Source organism: Squalius cephalus (assembly GCF_949319135.1).
Source record: "Squalius cephalus genome assembly, chromosome: 12".
Taxonomy (NCBI): domain Eukaryota; kingdom Metazoa; phylum Chordata; class Actinopteri; order Cypriniformes; family Leuciscidae; genus Squalius; species Squalius cephalus.
In genome coordinates this window covers 28,933,905-28,957,254 of record NC_137133.1, presented here as the reverse complement: position 1 = coordinate 28,957,254, position 23,350 = coordinate 28,933,905, and the positions used below count along the sequence as shown (strand labels likewise).

The window sequence follows — 23,350 nt, the reverse complement described above, 5'->3', positions numbered from 1 at the left end:
TGAGATACAATTACTGAAGTACAGATTGACATATGTAGTATTTGTATGATATATAATCTATTATGTTATTTATTCAGTCTTAATATTAAAATGAATATCATCATCAACCATTAATCGATATGCAAAAATGATTTATGCTTTAAAGAAATGAGACTGCAAAATGTAATAATACAATTATTAATAATAATATATTAATTTTAAAATCATTGATAATCAATATGCAGAAATGATTTGTATTTGTTTTAAATAATTTAAAAAATATATGTATTATGAGTTTCTTCTTCTCCTTCTTCTTCTTAATATTATTATCTATTAATTAATTTCCCAAACCGCTTTAACCTTTGCAGGGTCACAAGGATGCTGAAGCCTATATTATTATTATTATTATTATTATTATTATTATTATTTATACAAAGTTGTTTTGCAGTGCATATTTTTCATCTTTGTTTTGGGGTATATCATTTTTAAGCTACATTTCTTTCTTATAAATGAGAGTATTTATTAAAACAATCAAAACATTAAGTTACTTATAAATACTGTTGTTGTCACCTGCTCCATGATAACAGAACGTATAGTGAAATAGAATTACAAGCCAGAAAACTGTGAGCTAGTTTTGAGCAAGACCAAGTGCAGAAAAAAAGCATAATGCGTGAGACTACTTTTTCGATGTGAGGAACATGACGAGATTTCACAAGCTCATTATGCACTGCCGATCGCACTTCACTGGCAGCCTGCTATACCAAAACTGGTGTGAACACAGATGTTTCTATGCACAAATTAAAAGCAGGGGTTACTGTCGAAAATTACTCCAAGAATTCTGAGCTAGAGATGTTTTCCAGCTCCTCCAATGTCAAAACGTCTTCGCCAACTTTGTCAACAATGGGCAAGAAAGCAAACTACAAAACGGCCGTCTTTCACTGGTTTGAGATGGGTAAATATTTTCCCAGTTGTTAAGGATGAGCTAGCGAGCCAGCTATGCACTCGTTTTAATGACGGGGTTTGGATGGAGGAACTTCACCTAGTAACTTTTCCAGGCTCAACATGGCAACTCAATCATGAGTGCAAGGGTGACATTGTACACCGCCATGCCTTGAAATATTAGCGTCCAGAAAAATGGACCGGCAATTATTGATCTTTATAAAGTAATCTGCCAGCACTTATGGAAACCAAAGGAAATAGCTGAACAGAAAGCACTTCACAAGACTATTTGCCGGTAGAGAATCAATATCATTGAAAATAGTAGCGTTTGCCTCTTTGCACCAGTTGTTTAACACTTTGGGTTTGTTCTGTGAAAACCCAATCTGTCTCTTGATCTTAGCAGAAAAACACATCTGTTTCCTCTGCTCCATCCATGTAAAACCTGTTCAGACCACATCGAATCACACTGACTGTCAGATGAAACCTCCCGGTTCACCCTGATGATACGCACATGCACAGCTAATAATTTGAAAGAATTCACCGCTGACCTAAGTGTCTGCATTTACTCAGAAAGGTCAATGTGAGGCCTCCATTTTTCTGATTTTACTGTATATAGATATTACAATTTTTATTAGTGTAATTACTAGCACATCTCAAGCCAAAAATGTAAGTGCATGATATTTTAAGTTGGAGTAGGGCTACAATGTGAATATCTAAACATCCTTACAAGTCTTGTTTTCAGAGAAATCCATCTAAATAATAGTGTAATTTTTAATGCTTAAAATGAAGGAAAGAAATGGCCAGTGAGAAAAATAAAACTTGTTTAATTTTTGTTCCTTACCCCATTACAATTTTTTTTTTCTTCTTTTTTTAAGCATAAATCTCGCTCAAGTTACATTTCTCTGAAAACAAGACTATGGCTATGTTCAGACTGCCTGCAAAAAACTGTTTTTGAAAGTCTGGATTGCAAAATCTGATTCAAACCCCATTTGGAGGTGGTTTGCGATTTCAATCATATTTTTACAGATGCTTCTCAGTCTGGACGTTCCGCCTGCTCAAAACGGATTTCAAATTTGTATAACTCTTAATGTGACACACAACGATAACGTCAAAATCGGGAACGGAAATGGCGTATTCATACAGTATTCAACCAGTATCTTCAAAGATTTCAGCCGTGACTACAGCATGGAACATCACTATACTCCAGGTGTTATGCACCGCAACTCAATAGGGCGCTTATTTGGAGAGCGAAATGATGCACCTCCATTTTTTTCTGCCTCTGTTTCGGAAGCCTCATCATGGTACGCCTATGTCATCACCAAAGCAACCCATGTAGATAGGTTGGTTATGTCTGGACACTCAATTAATAGTGCAGAAAGTCGGGCTGAAAAAATCTGATTTGAAAAAAATAAATCAAAAAATAAATCAGATTAGTCTGAATCTAATATCTTATCTCATTTTGCCTCTAAAGTTTTTTTTTTTTTTGTAAATGGATTCATGATAGCCCTTGAGTGGCCCCTCAGATGGGGTATTGTTAATAGGACCCCTTGGTTTGGTTGAAAGAGTCACTGTTCATTGTCTTTCATGTCATCATCCACAGGTCTTGTTCTTGTTCAAAGCAAACCTTAAAGCACACTGAGTATCAATGAAAAACGGGTCCAGGGAAGCTAGATGAACCTGCCCCTGATGTAGTTGTCAACTAGACACCTGTCGTCTTGATGAAAGTGTCGGAGAAAGTTACTTTTAAAAGTAATATATTACGTTGCTCCCTAAAAAAGTAACTAATTGTGTTACTTAGTTACTTTTTATAGAAAGTAATGCATTATGTTACCTTTGCATTACTTTTTCTCATCTGGGCTGGGCTTGCTTGTTTGTTTTTTAATAACAAAAATGGTTTTGGCTATTTTTGGCAAATGCAAAAGCCCTTTCACACCAAAAGTGAAATGAATAAGTCTCAGGCTGAAGGAAATGCAAATTCACACCTATACAGTAGAGGGCGCAGCTCAAACAAACCTTTCAGCTGTGTAGCCATTCTGGACTGCAGAAGAATAGGATGCATAAGAAGACCCTGTCCCAGATGGCACCCTAAGCACTCACGGTCTTCCTACGTGTCCACACTTACGTGACGTAACTCAGCTTTGACTGTTGGGAAGAAGTCTGCTGCGGAGCTCGCTTCAGTGCGGGTTCGACAAAAGTGCACAACGAGGGGGCATATCGACCGCAAAGGGGGCGCTTGCGAGCAACCCTCTTAAACCTAAAATGACAAATGGGGCACTCTACGGTCTCATGGACTTAACGGACACGCGCGTGCACACGGCAGCCATTGCAAGTCCACAAGACCTTAAGTGCAATGAAGTGTGCCATTTGGGAAAAGTTCAACATTCTTACTCAAGCAATAAAAAAAAAGAAACAGAAATGTGATGTTTATCTAACAGCAAAGACATTGGGTAATAAAGTGAGCTTAAATACATTAAGTTTATTTGTGTTATTTTAATATTGATAAATAAGAATTCGTGCACATCTGTATGTGTAAAAGTTGTTCACGTAAATAATTAATATTTTACTGCAGTCAATATGTCTATATTGTACGTTTCAGTGTGCATGAAAACGTAAGTAAATGTATGTTTGGTAGAACCACACTTTACGTAGAAAATCCACACAAAAACTCATGAGATGAGTTTGAACAATTGAACAATTTGTAAAAATAAATCATAATATGTTTTTTCCCTGTCTGCTTGATTAGAGGCAGTTGTGTTTTCGCGTTTGAACAGAACGCTGGATTCTGCTGGCAGTCTCTAGGGGAGATGATCTCTTGTTATGACAGGCTATTTTGGCTCAGTATACGCCTGGCACAGCTGCAGGGATGCTCTCTGGCAAGCGTGGATACACTGCTGGCATGATGGGCCTTTTTATTTCCCTGAGCCAAGAAGTGTGTGTTGGTTTGGTAGTTGCTCTTTGGCCTATCACATGACAGGATGCTGATCTAGGCTTAATTTGTCCCTCAACACTCTAATGCAGAGCACTGATCCTGCTTTAATTTGCTCTCCATCACAGCTTGCTTTAATTTAATCCATAACGCATTAGGACCTGACCATTGTAATCAGATATAATCAAATAGCATTTGCAAAAATCCAGCTTAAGAGCCCTTCGATGTTGCATGTCTTTTTGGTTTTCAAACAAAATGTAACAGGTCTGTGATAAAACATCAGGATATTAGAATTAATTTGACTTCACTATGCTGGGTTACTTGCAACGCAGCCTCATTGCATAAGACCTTAGCACATTATGTCCTTAGTAAGTGGCTGGAGGCTTGCCAGACAAAACAACCAGATCCCTCCTGTCAATCTAGAGATTTAGTGAGTGAGATGGTTGCCAAGCAAAAAGATAACGCTAACACCACAGCACAATGACAGAGAAAACAAGAGCAGCCGCTCTTTAATGCGGAACAACGTACATGGTGAAATCACAATGAGGGGAATTTACAGAGATGCTGTCATGTTAATAGAATGCTTTTTTAGTATTCTAACAAGCATTCTTGACCAATACAGCATTCGCATTAACAAACACACTTCAGACGTACCACCCTTTTCACTGTTTCATTGTTGTAATTGTTTTTTTTTTTTTTTTTGTAGGGCTGCCAAAGACACTAATGCACTAGCTGGTATCATTTAAAACTCTTTAACAGCATACCTTTTTTTCCAGCACAGTATATTTATTTTATATTAGATAGTATTGAAATAATGAAATAGTCGTTCATGTTTTCTGGTTTTGTATTTAGTTGCACTGTTTTTTATTATAGTACATTTATAGTACATTTAGTACATTTAGTATAGTAAGTTTTTTTTTTTTTTTTTTAGGGCTGCCAAAGTTAATATGCAAGCTAAAATGTTTGTTCTAAAATGTTCTAGTATTATTGCTGTCTCGTGGCATTTTAATTTTTAATGTAAGAGAGTTGTAAAGGTTTCAAGGTGTATCAAAAAGTAATATTGAAATAATTTCTGTTATTTTTATTATATTTTAGTTAGTCTTAAAGTCATTTTCTAGTTTCTTATTTAGTTGCACTGTTTTTTAGTATTTTGTTTCTATTTTAGTCCTTAGTTAAATTTTTTACGGCCGCCAAAGTTAATATGCTATAGTAAAAAAAAAAAAAAATTGACTGTGTTTTTTCAGCACAGTCTAGAATTATTGCTACAGAGTAGCATTTTCATGTTTAATGTAGAGATTTATAATCTATTATGTATTAAAAACTAATCCTGAAATAATGTATGTTATTTGTATTTTATTTTAGTTAGCATTTAAGTCATGAAAATGTTTTTATTTCAGATAAGAAAAAAAAGTTTTCCCCCAGTTTGTTAACAATATTAATACTGACCTCTCCTTTATGTTCAACAGTGCAACCACTGACTGCACTACGCTCTTTGCAACAAAACTGAGACACTTTGTTTCTCTGCCAGCCTGATATAAGATCAAAGCGTGCGTCCTCCGGCGATGCATGAAAGAATCCGCGGGTAAATGTTCTATGGAAGATGACGGTGGCACTCCACTGTGGAAAATACCACAAAAATGATGATTTATTTTGCTTCACTTTACTTCATTGCATATGAGGAATTGCAAGCCATGGGACAAAGGCTTTTGCAGGGAAACCTCAATGGCCATAATGAAGGGGAGCCTTGTTTTAACATGTCATTAAAATGATTCTGCATCTTGCAGCAATCTGGGGAATTACAGTCTGAGCTTGTACGCTACCAGTACCCAAGTTGGCAACGACCACCAGGTGGCAATCTGTCAACAGCCTGACTTACTGTATTTTACATTAATGGAGACTAATACATTCAATAATACACATATGAATCAGGTTCTGGCCATTGCAAGTGATTACTAGCCTGCATAAATTGTAATTTCTAGTTGTCAGGCAGCCATTTTGGTTGGTATACTTGGCCAGTTTAATAATTGTGGGTAGTTTCCATCCAGTTTATGCCAGAATAATATTGAATTTAGGTGTATTTTATCATCACTTACTCCACTGACTTGGTTTGGGCAAAAACCAAGCGTTTTTTTTTGTGTTTCACAAAAGTCATACAGGTTTGGATTGACATGGAGGTGAGTAAATGATGAAAGATTTTACCAATATTTACCAAAGTACCAATATACATCCTTTACGGTTAGATAAGGTAACAAGTGACACCTTGTCCCAGTGACTTGTCCCTGTACCCCTAAAGCACTGTTTGCAATTTTTTTTATTTATTTATTTTTTTATAAAAGTGTAAAGTGAAACATCCTGAAAAATAATCTAATATGCTCTGACATCTGGTTCTTATCCTTGCGGTATCCTAAAGACGGTCTGGGTAATACCATTGGTTAAGTAGAAACTAGTCTGTCTGAGGTTCCTCTGACAGTGGCAAACCAAACATGTTATTAGATGCAGAGAAAACACCACTGGAGTCCATCAGTTTAGCGCAGCCATGGACTGTGGCATTGATCGATTTCAGTCACATGGATGTATTTCTCCTCTCTCTCTCGGAGGATGGATTCTTGTTACTGTAAATGGTGAAACACTTATCCCCACAGTCTAAACAGTGGGAGCATACAGTTAGAGACAATTTTCGGAGGAGAGCACTCTTCAAATTGGCCTGTGGGCACAGCTATTTTCTTCTCTAAACAACATCCCACAAATTCAGAAGAAGGAATTGTTGAGAAATGCCACTGACAGGTTGAGAGACAATTAGAAAAAGAGAGAGCCTGTGAAGTCTGGTTCCTCCTCTCAGTGTGAGTTTTTCTTTACAGGCCAAGAGAAGCTGGAATTGCAACTGGAATTCACTGCTCAATCAATCAGTCAATCACATTTATTTATATAGCACATTTAAAAACAACACATGTTGGCCAAAATGCTTTACATACCATAACGGACGTAGGCCAGTAAGAGCTGTGCGTGTAAACCTCACTCCTCTGGCCTCAAGAGGCGCGTTAGCGTTTAGCGTCCTTGTTAGCACGCCCGCCCCCCACACCATGGTTCGAATCCCGCTCAGGGGTGCGTTTCCCATACAACGACGTGACTCGCTGCTTAACAACCATAGTACGATGCATCATTGAAGAAATCTACAAGCTGGTCACAACTGTTTCCCAAAACTGTATTGTCGCAAATTGGTCGCTCAACTATGCTTCTAACCATAGCTCGAGTCGAGAGCTGTCATTCCAGACACACAAATTTGTGATGCTGTTTGCGAACGTTCGTTAGAACTATGGTCTCGGGAAACACCGACTCGTTGAACTATACTGATAACGACGGAATTTGCGACCACAGTTGGCTAACGATGCTTTTGGGAAACACACCCCTGATAACGACGGAACTTGCGAATATAGTTGCCGAACGATGCTTTTGGGAAACACAACCCAGAGCGGGTTACATTTGGTGCCGTGACCGGGCCCATGTGAGGTTTACACTAACACATTTATACAGTCTGAATCTAGGATAATGAAACCAAGTTTAAGACAAATACAAAATGACACAAAATGAAGTACAGTAGAATGCAAGTGAGAAAAGACTTTTTCAATAAACAATGAGCTGCAACAGAGAACCTCCTTTTGATTTTAGACGACTTGGGAATAGTTAACTGAAACCTTTGTACAGATCTTAATGGCCTAGAGGATGTAACTAATATAACTGGGTGCCAACTGACCTAAAATGGAATACTTGCATAAAAATTCCTGTTCTCTGTTGCAGCATGGTTTTGAAACTGTTAGTCAGTCATAAATATTGATGACATTCTCTTTGAACTTACTGCATGATTAATTAGCAGAACGAAGTACGTTCAAGGTCATGCTGTGGAAAAGGAATTGCTGTGTATCGTGTTTGTTTCCCTCGAACAATTAGCAGTGTGAATAAAAGAGCGACGGAGAAGTTGGGGTTGTTTACCACAGGTAATCAGTCATAAAAGCCCCCGTGCACAATGACCTGTATCGCTTAAAAGCTACCGTGAACCTACCCCCTGAATTAAATATGAGGAAAGTTAACGCTAAGAGCTCAGACTGAGCAATACGTAGGCTAGTCCAGAAAATACCTTCACGTGGGAAGTCGGCCTCTCAGGTTCTTTTGTACTTTTATTTTGAGATGTGCAGCAGTGGTGTTTTTTCTAAGTAGGAGTAAGATGTTTATTTGTGGTACGCATTTGGAGCGAGTGGCTTTGAACGTGGGGGCTGCTCAGCGGGAGGCCACTGGCATTAACATTAGAGCAGTGCAACGCTCTTCTGACAGGCCCCTCTCTGCAGGCGGAGTAATCACAAAGCAGAGACAGGATTATTGTCACAGATACTTTGACGCAGGTAAACTGCCTCCCGATGATGCCATGAAAGTTTAGTAGTGGCCTCTTTAAGTCCTATTGAAGTGGCTCTGTTTCGATTGTTATCACCACATTATGAGTCTTGATAAGCTTGCCAAATATACAACAACGCTGCTGACAGCTTCAAAACAGAGAAAATGTCCTTTCCCTTGTCACTTGGGGGAAAGTATTGTTTGTTTGTTTTTTTATCTTTTCATCTTATCACTTCCTGTCTGCACTTACAGAGGCAAAGTTTTTAAATTCTAGTGATGTGATTAATATGCACAAATTTTTGCATGTGTCTACATATATCTAGAGAGTCCCTGACAGTTTCAAAGGACTTTGTAGCTATGAGCTGTATGCACCAGCATAAATATAAATATGTCTAGTGTATTCAAATACAATGACTTAAAAGGAGCAGTCACCCATCTCTATTGTAGTTTGTCTATTGTGGCCTAATTTCTAAGGAAGCCTGTGAAAAGCAGCCTCTCTCTCTTTCAATGCATCAAGGTGTAAATGATTCATAAATGCCCTGCTGTGGGGGTTTCACTGACAGGCACTGGTATAAATTAAAGATAGATTGATATATCCAAGTTTTTGATACCAATATGCCAAATCGATTTGTTATATTTGTGTTTTTTGACACAATAACTAAATGATCATTAGACTACAATAATACAAAATATAATAATAATAATTATTATTATCTTAAAATAATAATTCTCATATAAACATTGTAATCTATTAATCATTTAGTTAATACTATAATTTTGTTGTTGATAGTTCAAATATCAATATAATAATTTTAAGAATATTATTAATTATTATATGTATTGTTGTTTTGCTTCTAAATGGTCTTCATTTTCTATGTTTTTCATATTTATTTTTTAATATTATAAATTTTATTGTTATAATATATGTTAGTTGACAAATATAATTTTAAGAAAATAATTATTATTATTATCATTTTTATTATTATTTCTATTTCTGAAAAAGTTGTTTTGCAGTCTAAATGATTTTTGTATGTTTTAATATTATAGGCCTAATTGTATTGTTATAATTTAAGTTAATAAATTGTGCAATTTTAAGAAAATTATTAGTAGTAGTATTAATGCAAAAGTTGTTTTGCACTCTAAATGGTCTTCATTTTTTAAATAGTTTTCATATTTATTTTTAATATTATAATTGTATTGTTATAATTTATGTAAGTTAATAAATTGTTACATTTTTAGAAGATTATTTTTTATTATTTCTATTTATTTAAAGTTGTTTTGCAGTCTAAATGGGCTTCATTTAAAAAAAATCATATATATTTTTTGTATAATTTTATTTTTAGAATTTATATAAGTTAATAATCGTATCATTTTAAGAAAATCATTATTATTATTATTATTATTTATATTTCTGCAAAGTTGTTTTGCAGTCTAAATGGTCCTCATTTTTAAAATATTTTTCATATTTATTTTTTCGTGTGAATATCTGTAAAGAATATCTGTCACATTAACAATCTGTCTGTCTCTAGAACAAATGCTTAGGCCACAGCTTTTGATTGTGCTTGATTCTGCCTAAAACAGTAACGAGGCTTAATCACTGTTTCTTTGTCAGAGCAGCCAGTGAACAGAAGGAAGTTGCCATGGCAGCATGGGTAAACAAACAAATGTGGTACCATGGAATGCTTCAAAATATTTACAATGGAGTAACCCTCTCTCGGTCGCAGGCGGGACAATCTGGAACGTTTTGCATAGCACAAATTGTTCTCAGCTGGAAGGTAGTTCTCTCCCGTGGGTCAACCCTCAGCAGCCCAACTGTACTGATCTCCGGCTGGAGAAAACCACTGACTAGCAGGAAAGAGCATTCTCTTCATTTTAAAAACCCCCAATTAGCATTATCAGCTCAACCAATGATGTAAATTTGGGGTTGAACCCTTTTTTTTTTTTTTTCTATCCTAACAATGTGATCATAGCTTTAACGTTTGCATTTAGTTTTTATTATTTGCATTGCTTTTTCCCCAGCTGCCTTTGACTAGAACAGGCTCTCAACACATTTTTGAGTCACAATCTACCAGTTGATAATCACTGATCTAACATTAGGGAAAAATGAAGCAAAGAAATATAAGTTTTTAGCACATACATACCTAACAAGCACACCTAAAAAAAGCATGTACTCTCTAATGTGTATTAATGACAAATGTTGAAAGGTTTAAAAACCCTGCGGAAAATCCAATTGCATATGATTTCACAATGCCACTGCACATTAAAGATAGAGGCGATTTCTGATTAGGCTCAAAGGTTACATTCATTTTGATTAATAACCGAGACATGTTTCCCTAGCAACTGCTACGTGTGTTGTCATTGGCCCCGGGCTATACCCAAGTCAACTGAATACATCCTGTGATTAGCGACGACTGAGACATCCAACCACGTTTCCAGTAATAGCCTCATTCTGAGCAGTATTTCCTATCAATCTATCAGAAGCCTCTAGGTCCCAAAACCTCTTTCGTCAAGGCCACTTCAGCAGATTAAAAAAGGATTCAATATGGAAGCGTTTAGGTTATTAAATATTTCTTGTGGAGACTCAAGAGACTAATTGCAGTGAAGTCTTTTCAGTTCTGCAGATACTTTAATGATGCATTCATAACAATATGTTTATGTACACATACTTGCTCATTGATGCCAAGAGAGCCACATTTGCTATTTGCTTCTGAAATTACACACCAGACAATAATGCAGCCACACTTCAATTCAGAACACTCACCTGTCATAAAAACAAGACCTGCCACTTTTTGACCCCACCTTAGAGTTTTTGTTCCAGCTGACTGAAATGAACGATTGCACAACAACTGCCATTTTCACATCTGATGTCAATGTGGCCCAAGAGATTATAAAAAACAAAATGTGCTTTTTTTTCTTTTGTTCCAGGCTGAGAGTGAATTATATATACAGTCTTGTACTTTCTAGAAAAAAAAGGGGGGAAAAAGCACTCACCATGCCATGGTTTAGCCACTGTGGTATAAAGTTGTCCAGGAGTCTTGGGTAAACCAAATCTCTGTCATATAGGTAAAGAGCCCAGAACATAGTCACCACAAACTGCAAAACGAAAAGAAAGAAAAACTGATAATCATCAAATCACAAAAAAAAAAAAAAAAAAAAAAAATTCCGTTAGCAGTTTGAGTTCATTTTATCAGCATTTTATCACAATAGAACTTTTACTTTTTAAAGTATTTTTTTATAGCAATCCCTTAATATTAATGAGATGAGTAGACTATATGTATGGAATGTGATATGACCAAAATCTTGTATCAAAATACAAGTATTTTTATATCATGATACATATATGATATATGACATGATATAGTTGTTTTTGCTGAAAGTTTACCCCAAAATTGTTCTGTACTAGATTGTGTAGTAGTACTACATATTTTTGGATAATTCAGTGAACTAAATAGACTCTTCTTCTTGTTTGATTATTATAAAGAATTGTATGTGTATATATTTATTTTCTATTTCACATTTAATTTATAAAAAAAGAAATAAAAAGGTAATATAAGTTTATATATATAATTTATATATTTATTTAAGATAAACAGTAAAGCAAAATCTAATTCTACGGTCACATTGCCAATACCACACAGCTCTGCTCCTAAACATGCTAAGTGGACATGCTTGTGATTATTCCTGAGTTCTATAAGAATCAACACTGCTAAAGCTCTTTCATATGACTCAATATATATGATTCAGCACAAGCTTTACAATAATACTTGATTCTTGTAGGTCTTGTATGTCAGGTGTCAGCCATCTCAGGTGTGGACTTTCTTGAAATGTCCTTCTTGAAAAAGGGAAACTGCAACTATATATTCTCTTCAGAGGAACTTCATAACTTTTTAAGACCTCACTCCTCACAAAGACTTTAAATTGAGCCCAGTCTTCGCCCCCAGATTCCCAGCAGGTCTTCGGGCAGACTGCCTAACTCCTGCCTCATGCCGGCACATCTCATTATGCTGAAAAGTCTAACTTGTCTAATATCCTCTTTGATTCCCCATCTACAGGACACAATCTCTGCGCAAAAACCTGACAAGCACTAAAACCAGCCATGAGCACAGTGAATCAACACACAGAGCTCATATTTTCATATCAGTATACCATAATTAATCCCTGAGAGCTGACTACTTCTTCCTTGCTTTTATCCAGCACTTACTTGGAGCTACAGATGCCTTCTGTGAAAAAGGACAGTGTTAAGATGATGAGGGCATCACACATGCTGTTAAAAAACAGGCACGTTGGTGTGGAGCGTGCAGGCCTTGTGAAAGAGCGTTTGAAGTCCCAGGCTCTCCGAGAAGGAATTTCACTTCCCCTGCTGTAATCCTGAACTGCTCAAACGTATTTGCATTAATGGGTCTCATTTATGGGCGTGACAGATTTCTGTTTGGTTTGGGTGTCTCCGATTATTTTGCAGGATTCTTGTTTCCAGTAAGGGCTTGGATGATGCTCACCGTACCCAAATAAACGGGCGGCACTGTGAGGATAGGCCTTGTGAAAGGATCTGTTGTGCTTTTGAAGCATATTTCAAGTAAACGTTGGGCTTTACTTTGAAAGCGCAAGTTAAACAAGTTCACTGCCGGACAGGTGGTTTATTTGGATTTGCCCGTTCCGTGCACTCTCATTGGACACTGTGGATGAACCACATAGCACACGGCAAACCTTCTCTATTATCCAGCCAACCTAGCTGGACTGGGAGACTTCATCCTGTGGCCTGACATACAGTATAGACTAAGGTTGTTAGGCAGATGGAGCAGAATTCGGTCCCATTGTATCACACGCCACTAATAGGTGTCAGGAAATGACCTGGCTAAAGCTAACAAAGTATGCATATCACTCAAACACAGTAGAGCCCGTTTCCCAACGTCAGCACTAATGATGCTCATTGTGATGGCTGTAAGCTGAGCCTGCCCACTGCCCAGCTCTTACACTGAGGGCCAGGGCAAAGTCAAGCATCTATTTCGTCTTTGTATCATGGCTGTCTGGCTTCTAAGTTTTTTACAAGCTAACAAGGAAGCATCCTCTGTCTGCCATCTCGTTAAGCCCCGCTGAGAATCTGCAACCGCAAGTTCTGCAAATATCCACAGAATGATGCAACGGTCAAAGCTGCATGTCTATGTTTATTATATTTTATTATTGTATTTAAAAATATATTAAAATATATATTACATACACTGCCGGTGTCACAACGTGTCACATGACCTTTCAGAAATCATTCTAATAGTTCTTTCTATTTCAAATACAGTGAATGCTGTTGTTTTGAACTTTCCATTCTTCAAAGAACCCTGAAAAAATGAATCATGGTTTCCAGCAAAAAGCAGTTTTCAACATTGATAATAATAAGAGCCGTTATTAATAACCGAGCACCAATAATAATTGAGAATTGAGAAGCAAATCAGCATATAACAATGATTTCTGAAGTATCATGTGACACTGAAGACTGGAGTAACCGCTTTTGAAAAATCAACTTTACCATTACAAGAATAAATTACATTTTGAAATATATTAAAATAGAAAAAGTTCTTTTAAATTCAGTAATAATATTTCACAATATTACTGTTTTTACTGTATTTCTGTATTTTCTGACCAAATAAATGCAGCCATTTAGACTTCTTATTCACATTTTTTTTAAAGTAGAGTTTATTTTTTAATATAATATAAACACACACCAGTGACCTTTAATATAAACATAAAAATAAGCTATTTTAAATGTTATGCATATTTGTTTTTAAATGTTTAGCAGAATTCCCTCCAAAAACAGTAAGGAAAATGATGGGAAAAAAAGTGCTGATTCAGTCTGGTCAGAATTTATTTAATATTTCCACACTTTGCTTTATTTATATTAAGAGAAAAGTTATATTGTTAGTGCTCCCTTGCAACGTAAGGAGATTGCTTGTGTCTCTTTCATTAAAATAAAATGAGCAGAGTCGATTTTCTTCCCACTTAAGGGTTTAAGTCACTTCGACACTGTCATTTGACATCTTAAACTCCTCACTAACATTGTGCCATGCAATATTAAAAGATCTTTAGCCAGCCAGAGACATTTGTGAGCCCAATTTAAATATTTTCCATGTAATTATCTGATGGTCATCACGGACACACACAAAACAGAAACAACACTGTGTTTCCTTCTCCACTTTGCAGGACGGAATTTTATTGCACAGTTGATTTTGTGGCAGTGTCAGATAGAAGACTGGCGATTTGCAAAGCAAATGAGATGTACATTTAAGACAATGCGTATTGGTGTCTGTATAGTCCCCTAATGCAAAGCAGCATGTGTTGATGTGTCCAGATATAGTGGTACTGTATGTGCTAAGAGAATACAGATGCTGTCTGACCTGACCTGCAGGTTTATACCTTTTAAGGAATGCGATGATTCACTGTTTTGATGCTCTAAATACAGATCTAAAGGCACATAGTGTTTATTCTGCCCTACAAAACACAGGAAATGTTTGAACTGGATTGCACATATGCTAATCCAAAACTCTGGACAATGCTATTGATTTTATGTAATATGTATCTTGTGTTTGTTATTATTTTTACATTTTGGGATCAATAGGATTAACAAATAACAAGAATGCTCTGGCACTAGTTTTGGATGAAGAGATGTGTTATCATTGTACAAGCAGGATGTGGCATTTGGGCGTTGTGATTCCTTCCTCCACTGTGATTCGACGGCTGGGTAAAAAGTGACAGTGATGAGCGCTTTGTTTTACCCAAAGTTGAACATTCTTCAACTTCAAAAAATGCTTAGCACTTAGTGCCTCGTCCTGCTACTGGTGTTTTAAAAACACTGCGCTCCCATTGAAAACAATCGGGAAAAAATACACTAGCCTCTGGGAAAAAATGCTTTGGTGGACACATTGACTTTCTATTCAGTCCTGAAAATGTATCATGGTTTCCACAGAAATATTAAGCAGTAAAACCGGTTTTCAACATTGAATATAATAAATGTTTGATGTTTGAATGATTTGATAACCAAATCAGAATAACAGAACGAATTCTGCGATGTCTTAAATATATTTTAAATATATTTATTGTAATAATTTCACAATATTACTGTATTTTTGATCAAATACAGCCAGCCTTGGTGAGCATATGATACTTTTTTCAAAAACATTTAAAAATGTTACCGACCCCAAAGGGTTGAAACAAAGTGGCATTGAAAATTGCTAAGTTGCAAAAATATTAAAACATTGCTCATGCATTTGCAGCAAGCAGTATTTTACCTTTAGCACCCTCTATAAATGTGCTCAATACACAACCCTCCTTAGATCCAGTGAATGATTTCTCGAAACAAGTTTTGAACAGTGGCCTCTGTTTTCCTGTGGTTTCAGACATCTTAATGTCAGTGACATGTGTGGGAGGGGAAGGGCAGCTTCAGACAAAGTATTGCATTCATGTTCCGTTACAGTACTGTTTTTTTCTTTCCCACACATTAACAATTGAACTTGATGGCTCAGAGAGTTTACGGGAGGTTCACACACTTTAAACTAACCGCACCATAAGTCACTGCCAGCCAATTACTTTTTCTGATTTTCTGTATACAAAAACTGCAATGTTTGCGTACGGGCTTATATAAAAGCTGAAACCTTTCCAAACTTTAGTTTAGAAAAAGCTAAACCGCTAGGCTAGATTGTTTTTGCACTGAAATAATCTGGATCGCTGCATTATCTTGCTTTGAAAATTGGCCATATTGGTGTTTTTATTCAATTTCAATCCAATTTTCAGTGTTGATTCTAAGCATTGATGTTATCTGAACATCAACATACATCCTTACTTAGCCAGCAGCACTGCTCATAATCTCCAAATGTAGGTCCAACAAACACAAATAAAGTGTATTTTTATGGATATACTTGGTCAGTTAGTGTACATATGCAAAATGAGAAATCTGATTGGTGATTTATACGTACCACACCAACGGGAAAGGCCAGAACAGCCATCATCCAGTCTCGTAAGCCAATCAGCTTCCTCAACTGTCTTTCTTGCTCCATACTGGCACTGCCTTTTGTCAAAAGGCTTGAGAGGTCCGTCAGGACACACACTCCAAAGAAAACTGCCTGAATGACCTGAGATAGAGAATCATAAAATGGTTAGGAAAGCGTAATGTCGTATACCTAAGAAAGGGGGCAGATTTGTAAGTTGTAAAGAGTACCTGAAAACCATAGTTAAGTAAAGAAGAGATACCTTACAGCAAAAATGACTTCATTATAAGTTACAAGTCACCAATTCCAATACGACTTGAGTAAAAGTTCTTTACAGACAGGACTTAGATTGAGCCAGGATTAGGCCTTAGTTCAATTAGAACATTTAAAGGAATACTCCACCGTTTTTTCATATTAAACTATGTTATTCCCTTAACTAAGACGAGTTGATACATATCTCTCTCGTCTCAGTGCGTGCACTCAATCGCTCTGGCGCGCGGCGACACTTTGATAGCACTTAAGCCCAGTTCATTCATTAGGGACCAAACAGAGATGAAGTTAGAAGCGACCAAACACCTCCACGTTTTCCCTATTTAAATACAGTTACACGAGTAGTTACACGACCAAGTATGGTGACACAAAATAAAACGTGGCGCTTTTCTAAGAGGGTAAAAAGGATAACTATAATGTATGGCGGAATAGCACTTGGGAGCACTTCGACTCGGCGCAGTAAAAAGTCACGTTGGTTCTAATGACAGAAGTGAGAGGGAGAGGATTTTTCAGGCGTGACTTTTTACTGCGCCGAGTCGAAGTGCTCCCGAGTCCCAAGTGCTATTCCGCCATACATTATAGTTATCCTTTTTACCCGCTTAGAAAAGCGCCACTTTTTATTTTGTGTCACCATACTTGGTCGTGTAACTACTCGTGTAACTGTGTTTAAATAGGGAAAACGTGGAGGTGTTTGGTTGCTTCTAACTTCATCTCTGTTTGGTCTCTAATGAATGAACTGGGCTAAGCTAAGTGCTTTCAAAGTGTCGCCACGCGCCAGAGCGATTGAGTGCACGCATTGAGACAAGAGAGATATGTATCAACTCGTCTTAGTTAAGGGAATAACATAGTTTAATATGAAAAAACGGTGGAGTGTTCCTTTAAGTAGCATTTATAAAGGTGCCTTAGGAAAAAAACTGGTGTGCATCTTGATTTTAACAGTACTTAAGTATTTTACTTGTACTGAATGTAGGCTCAAAGATGCAATAGTCCTCAACATCTAAGAGACATGCCAGTGAAAAACAAGAAATAGTTGATTTGTGAGGAGAGCAATCATATGTTTATTTGCTAAAATAAAAATAAAAAAAACAGATTTATAATTCAATATGACAGATAAATTAAATATTAAGTACAATTAAATATTCAAAGGCCATTTTCATTGGGTGTGCTGGTTTCGGCCTCACCCCCGGCCGCAGCAATGTTCTCATCTCATATATGAAACACCTGCGATTCAGTTACTCACTAATAAACTCACATTCACGTTGACAAGTTTGGGTGAGTAAGGGCGAAACGCACAAGATATAGTACATTCAATCCCTGTAGATGGATTGAATCACCACTTTTGTAGCAGAAAAAGTTAGGTGCCATGCAAAATGTAATGAGCAATTGCATTATGCCTGCTCTAGACTGTGCGTTTTCGGCTATCCTGTAAGATCATTACAAATCACACTGTACGACATGGATCTAACAAACTTGGGTACGACATGTTTGTAGACTGTGTGATGATGTCACCCATTGAATCGCAGGCTACGACGCAAGTTAGTATAGAGGAATATAATGTCATGCGCTAGTGGTAAACAAATAGAGCAAGATGAATCACTCTTTGGCAATTGTGGTTTTTATGTGCGTTGAAAAAAAGAGGAGAAAGCGAAAGAGCACCATGTCGCATTGATCAATACGCCATTTCATGTTGCATTTTTATTGGCTAGTCAGTATACGTAGGTCGTAGGAGCAAACACACTGTGAGATGATCATGCTACATTTATGACACTGTCAGAAAATTATCGCAGGACGTCTTTGGTCGCAACACTGTGACAACAGTCGTCTTTGAACCTCTCTCACTGTACGACATAGGACCACCGTTTAGGAGCCATGACCACAGAAATCACCACGATTGGTTATCTTTCATCTGGGACAGCCCAAAATCGTATATTTACCGGGCATAACTCATTACAAATGTATTGGAGTACATAAACTTATTTAAAAATGTAATCAAGTAGCAGTGGTACTACTTGAGAACATTTTTCAAGTTTATCTTTACTTTTCCTTCACTACATTCCAAAGCATAGTATCGAACTTTTAACTCCACTACATTTCATAAAAACTTTAAGAATTTTATTCGTGAACAAAGTGATTATTTTCAAATAACCTGTTAAATCGGTTTGCAAACCTCAAAGAATAATTAATTTGTGAATTGGACCAATCCGGTTGCATCCGTTCTTTAGTCAACAACTCACTGAAATAAGAAGTCTTGCTCAAAATGAGCCAAGAATGGTAGTTTGTAGAAAATGAACTGTTTATTTTGGAGGCCCTAACGGAAAAGAGCAGGTTAAGCTTTTTTATAAATAAATAAATAAATACAATTTCCTTTTTTTTTTCTTTTTTTTTAAGGCCTCTCATTGACATACAAATCAAAGCTGTCTTTTAAAAGGAACACAAGAGGGAAGTTGAAGAGAAACTTGATGAAAGCCATGCATTCATCTTTGGTAGTCTGAAAATAGAATATGAGTATTTCTAAGTGCCATCATTTTTCAAGAGCAAACAAACTCACATCACAGAAAACAGAACAATATAAAGATACAGTTGACATGCTTTAAAATGTTACAATGCATGACAGGCTGCAAGAAAACTGGCATTGAAATGATTTAATACACAACCTTTCCTCCATAACCTATTTCTCGTCTTAAGCTAATATGTCTTTTTTTAGTCCATTTTCCATTAGTGAACATTCGTGATGAGAGTGTTAGGAGATTGCTTTGACATTAATTTACGATGGAAAGACATTATGGAATTATGAGAGGTTTCTTTATTATATCTCCTCCACAGATATCCAACATGCAAAAAAGTCTCCCATTAATACACTCTTTAATATTTCATTCCTCATTATCTTTCTGCTCCTAAATTTGTTTCCTGGTGTCTGAAGGCAGGAGAAACCCTGCTAAGGCTTCATATAAATGTTAGATTTGTCCAAAACCAATCTTTTATTGGAAAAGTCTTAAAACCCTATTACCAGCCCCCTAAAATGATCTATTCTTCTAACTCGACCCTAACTAATGCTTTCGATCTTTACTTTAGCTGAGCTAAAAATGGACGTTGTTCCTTTTCTCACATCATTTGAGAGTTAAAAAACAGCCTCGGTGCGAGGACATGAAGCCAAAAGAAGCATAAAATCATTTATTAGCTATACAAAGTCTTCATTTCTGCTTATAAACAACCACAAGGGTTCCTGGACTGAGATTCAAGTCTCCATGAAATCTAGTGAATTGCTTGTTTGAGGCTGGGAATAATAATAATTGGGCTAGGAAACCTCACTTCTTATCAAACAACAGACTGCTAGTATACAGCAGAAACAGTAGCTTGCGAAACAGTCCTACTAGTCCTGCATTCATGTTCAGATAAATGTCATAAAACTATGCACTTGTATTTGTTCAGACGCTATGCATTCAAATGCATCCTTTCAATTTATAATTAGTTGCAAAGGCAATTGCAACATAGCAACTGCTCTCATAAAAATATAGACTGCCTTTCATCACAGTAATGATACACTCGGAAAACCTGTGCATCTGTGCTAATTAAACTCTGCTAATTAATCCATGGGTATCTCATTGTCAGATCACTGAAAGCTTTCGGCCACACTTGACCAGACACTTTACGTTCAACACCAAGAGCTCAACTCTATGCCAGGCTCCTCGAGTGTCCTATTGTGACAATGGAAAGCCAAATCTAACCCCCTAAATGTAATAATTAATGAGGCCTGATGAAAACATAAATGGCTGAAATCAAAGTGGCACAGTTAGCACAATGATAGTTAGTGTTAATAAATATAACAATGCCACAGTGGAGTGTGGATATTACAGTGCAAGTATTTGATCCAGACGTACTTGCATTTCTTGTGCCAAGATGAGATAATCTGCTTTTCTGAATGTGACATGTGTTTATCGTCTGTTCTAATATTAGTTTCACACAGCCAGGTTGATTGGTGTCAGAGGTCCTTAAAAGCTGTCATAATTCATTTTTACACTATAACACAAAGCAGCACAAACAATAAATCACTTTCTTATCTCTCTATGGTTGTGGTGAACGTGAGTGTTCACAAAGTGAACATGCCTCCGTACTTGCTCTGTGTTTACAGACAATGAAAGAGTTGTTACATTAATAGTGTCATTGTGTTATTAAAAGTATAAAAATAACAATGAATTTTCAATGTATAAATCAATTTTACAGTGTACTTTTCAAAGAAGTTTCTACTGCAGGCTGTATTTATTTGATCAAAATACAGTAAAAACAGCAATATTATGAAATATAGTTTATATATTTTCATTTTAGTGCAGTCGCTAGAGAGTTAGAGAAAGCATCATAACAAGTGTTATGAAACAGAATAAGTTTTAAAAAGCTCCATCTGCAATAATCTGTACGTAAATAAACATCTGTACATGAGATTATTCCAAGAATGAAAAAAAGCAACAAAAAAAAACAGCAAACAGTGCACTGAACAGATGTGCAAACGTGAAGTGTATAACAAAACAACTTTTATTGCTATTAAAAATCACTGTTCGAAAAAAGGGGGAGAAAATGGGCTGTTTATGTGGAAAACATGAGTCACTGGCTCACAGACTGTCATAACAGTCAATGTGTATGTGTGTGTGTTCAGATGCTGGTGCAGACTGCCATAACAAAAGACAAGGTTGCTGCTATTTATACTTCAAAACTGTGTATGCATCCTTAAATTTGTTCTCCTAATTGTTCAGAGAACAGATCATAATTCAGCACAGCCCTTCAAAATAATATGAATTATTAATGAGGATGTGAGATATGAAAATCATGACATCATCGTTAGAGACTTAAAAAGTCATTACGTCATGTGATTAACGTCTAATGATCAGTACATATGGCGTAAGACAATTTGTGGTGGCGTTTGTACTCCTTTTTGTAGGAACCTGGCATATTTCAGCATAACAGGGGCCTGTCTACGAAATGTAATGCATTATGGAGATCTCATATAATCAGGCACTGCATGGGAACGATGCACATGCACTTACCAAATCTATGAACGTAAGAAACTTCCAGCTACCGCCGTATGTTTGATGCGCGGGCATGTCTATGGCTTTGTAATTGCAGAGGATAGAAAAATAAGAGAGGAGTATCGCTACTCTGAGGATCTGTGATGGGATGAGCGCCATTTTCCTTCCCCCGTCGTATTTCCGTGTCAGGGAAATATCCTGTTGACAGAGGGATGTTGTTATTCGGTGGGGAGGAGGAGAGGGTCGCGCGGATCCGTGCGAGACGTTGGTGGAGGCGGCGGATGTGCGCGAGAGGTTGTTGCTATAGGAACAAGCATCGCTGCCTGTGCACAGCAGCTCGTGCGTCGCTGTTCTTTGTGCTCGCGCATGCCCATTGTGTAGAGGGTTTGGGGGGTTTGGTGTTTTTCGTTTGTCTCTCACTTGGCGAATCATTGTCTGGATTTATTTACTTTCCTAATATAGTGTCAAATATTTAAATGAAACGTATAGCTTAGGCCTACTATTTATTAAGGTCATTTTTATGTCACACTTTTATACTCAGTGACTATTTCGCAGGTTTGTTTTTTATAAGTCCTATAGCCTAGCCTAATGTAAAAAATAAATTAATAAATAAAAGTTACAAAAGTGATTGCACATTTCCACCATTATTGGCTGAAATAAAAGATGGACTTAATTTAATATATGGTGATCAAGTAAAATGGTCCTAGCTTTTAGTTAAAAACAAAATCACAAAAATGTAAAAAATGAAACTATATATTACCTGTCAAAAGTTTGGGAACATTACTATTTTTAATGTTTTTGAAAGAGGTCTTTTATGCTCATCAAGCCTGACTTTATTTGATCAAAAATACAGAAAAAACGAATATTGTAAAATATTAGGCTATTACAATTTAAAATAATGTTTTTTCTATTTTAATATACTTTAAAATATATATATATTTTTTTTTTCTGTGATGCAAAGCTGAAACTTCATCAGCCATTACTCCAGTATTCCGTTTCACATGATCCTTCAGAAATCATTCTATACTGATTTGATACTCAGTTATTATCAATTTTGGACATAATTGTGCCGCTTAATTTTTTTTTTTATGACCTGTGATACTTTTTTCAGGATTCATTGATGAATAAAAAGTTAAAAAGAACAGCATTTATTCAAAATAGAAATATTTTCTAACAATATAAATAAATATATTATAAATAAATAACTTTTTTTAATCAATTTAACACATCCTTGCTGAATAATAGTATTATTTCTTTCAAAGAAAGAAAGAAAAACAAATACTAACCCCAAACTTTTGAAAGGTACTGTATATAATGATTTATATTTTGAAAAAATGCTGTTCTTTTAAAAAAAAATATTTGTCAAAGAATCCTGAAAAAAAGTATCACAAATTATTAAAAACATATTAAACAGCACAACTGTTTCAAAGATTGATAATAAATCAGCATATTATATGATTTCTGAAGGATTATGTAACTGAAGACTGGAGTAATGGCTGATGAAAATTCAGCTTTGCATCACAGAAATAAATTATATTTTAAAGTATATTAAAATAGAAAACCATTATTTTAAATTGTAATAATATATTTTTCTGTATTTTTGATCAAATAAATGCATGCAGGCTTGATGAGCATAAGAGACTTCTTTCAAAAACATAGTAATGTTTCCAAACTGATAACCATTTAAAAACATAACCCTTTCTCACCTAGCCATTTTGAACAATATTACTGTAACCTATAATTGCCCATTTGAGTCCATCACTGTTTGAGAGATGTCATACAGTAGCAGACACACAAAAAATGCCCCTGTAAAACTTACATTATGATACAACCAGGCAGCCAAAGAGGTTTACAGTGGAAAATCCCTT

General features: G+C 36.1%; 1 protein-coding gene across 1 annotated transcript in view; it reads right to left on the bottom strand.

Annotated features, from left to right (window-relative positions):
• The window catches only part of aig1 (androgen-induced 1 (H. sapiens)), a 43,043-nt gene extending 21,203 nt beyond the window's left edge, over positions 1-21,840 (bottom strand). Inside the window, exons 1-3 of the mRNA XM_079888214.1 lie at positions 21,501-21,840; positions 16,183-16,338; positions 11,219-11,320 (exon numbers count right to left, since the gene is read on the bottom strand). Coding sequence (XP_079744340.1) covers positions 11,219-11,320; positions 16,183-16,338; positions 21,501-21,641 — 399 coding nt within the window. The 5' untranslated portion in view covers positions 21,642-21,840. The remainder of the gene's footprint in view (positions 1-11,218; positions 11,321-16,182; positions 16,339-21,500) is intronic.
• Positions 21,841-23,350: the final 1,510 nt, after the last annotated feature.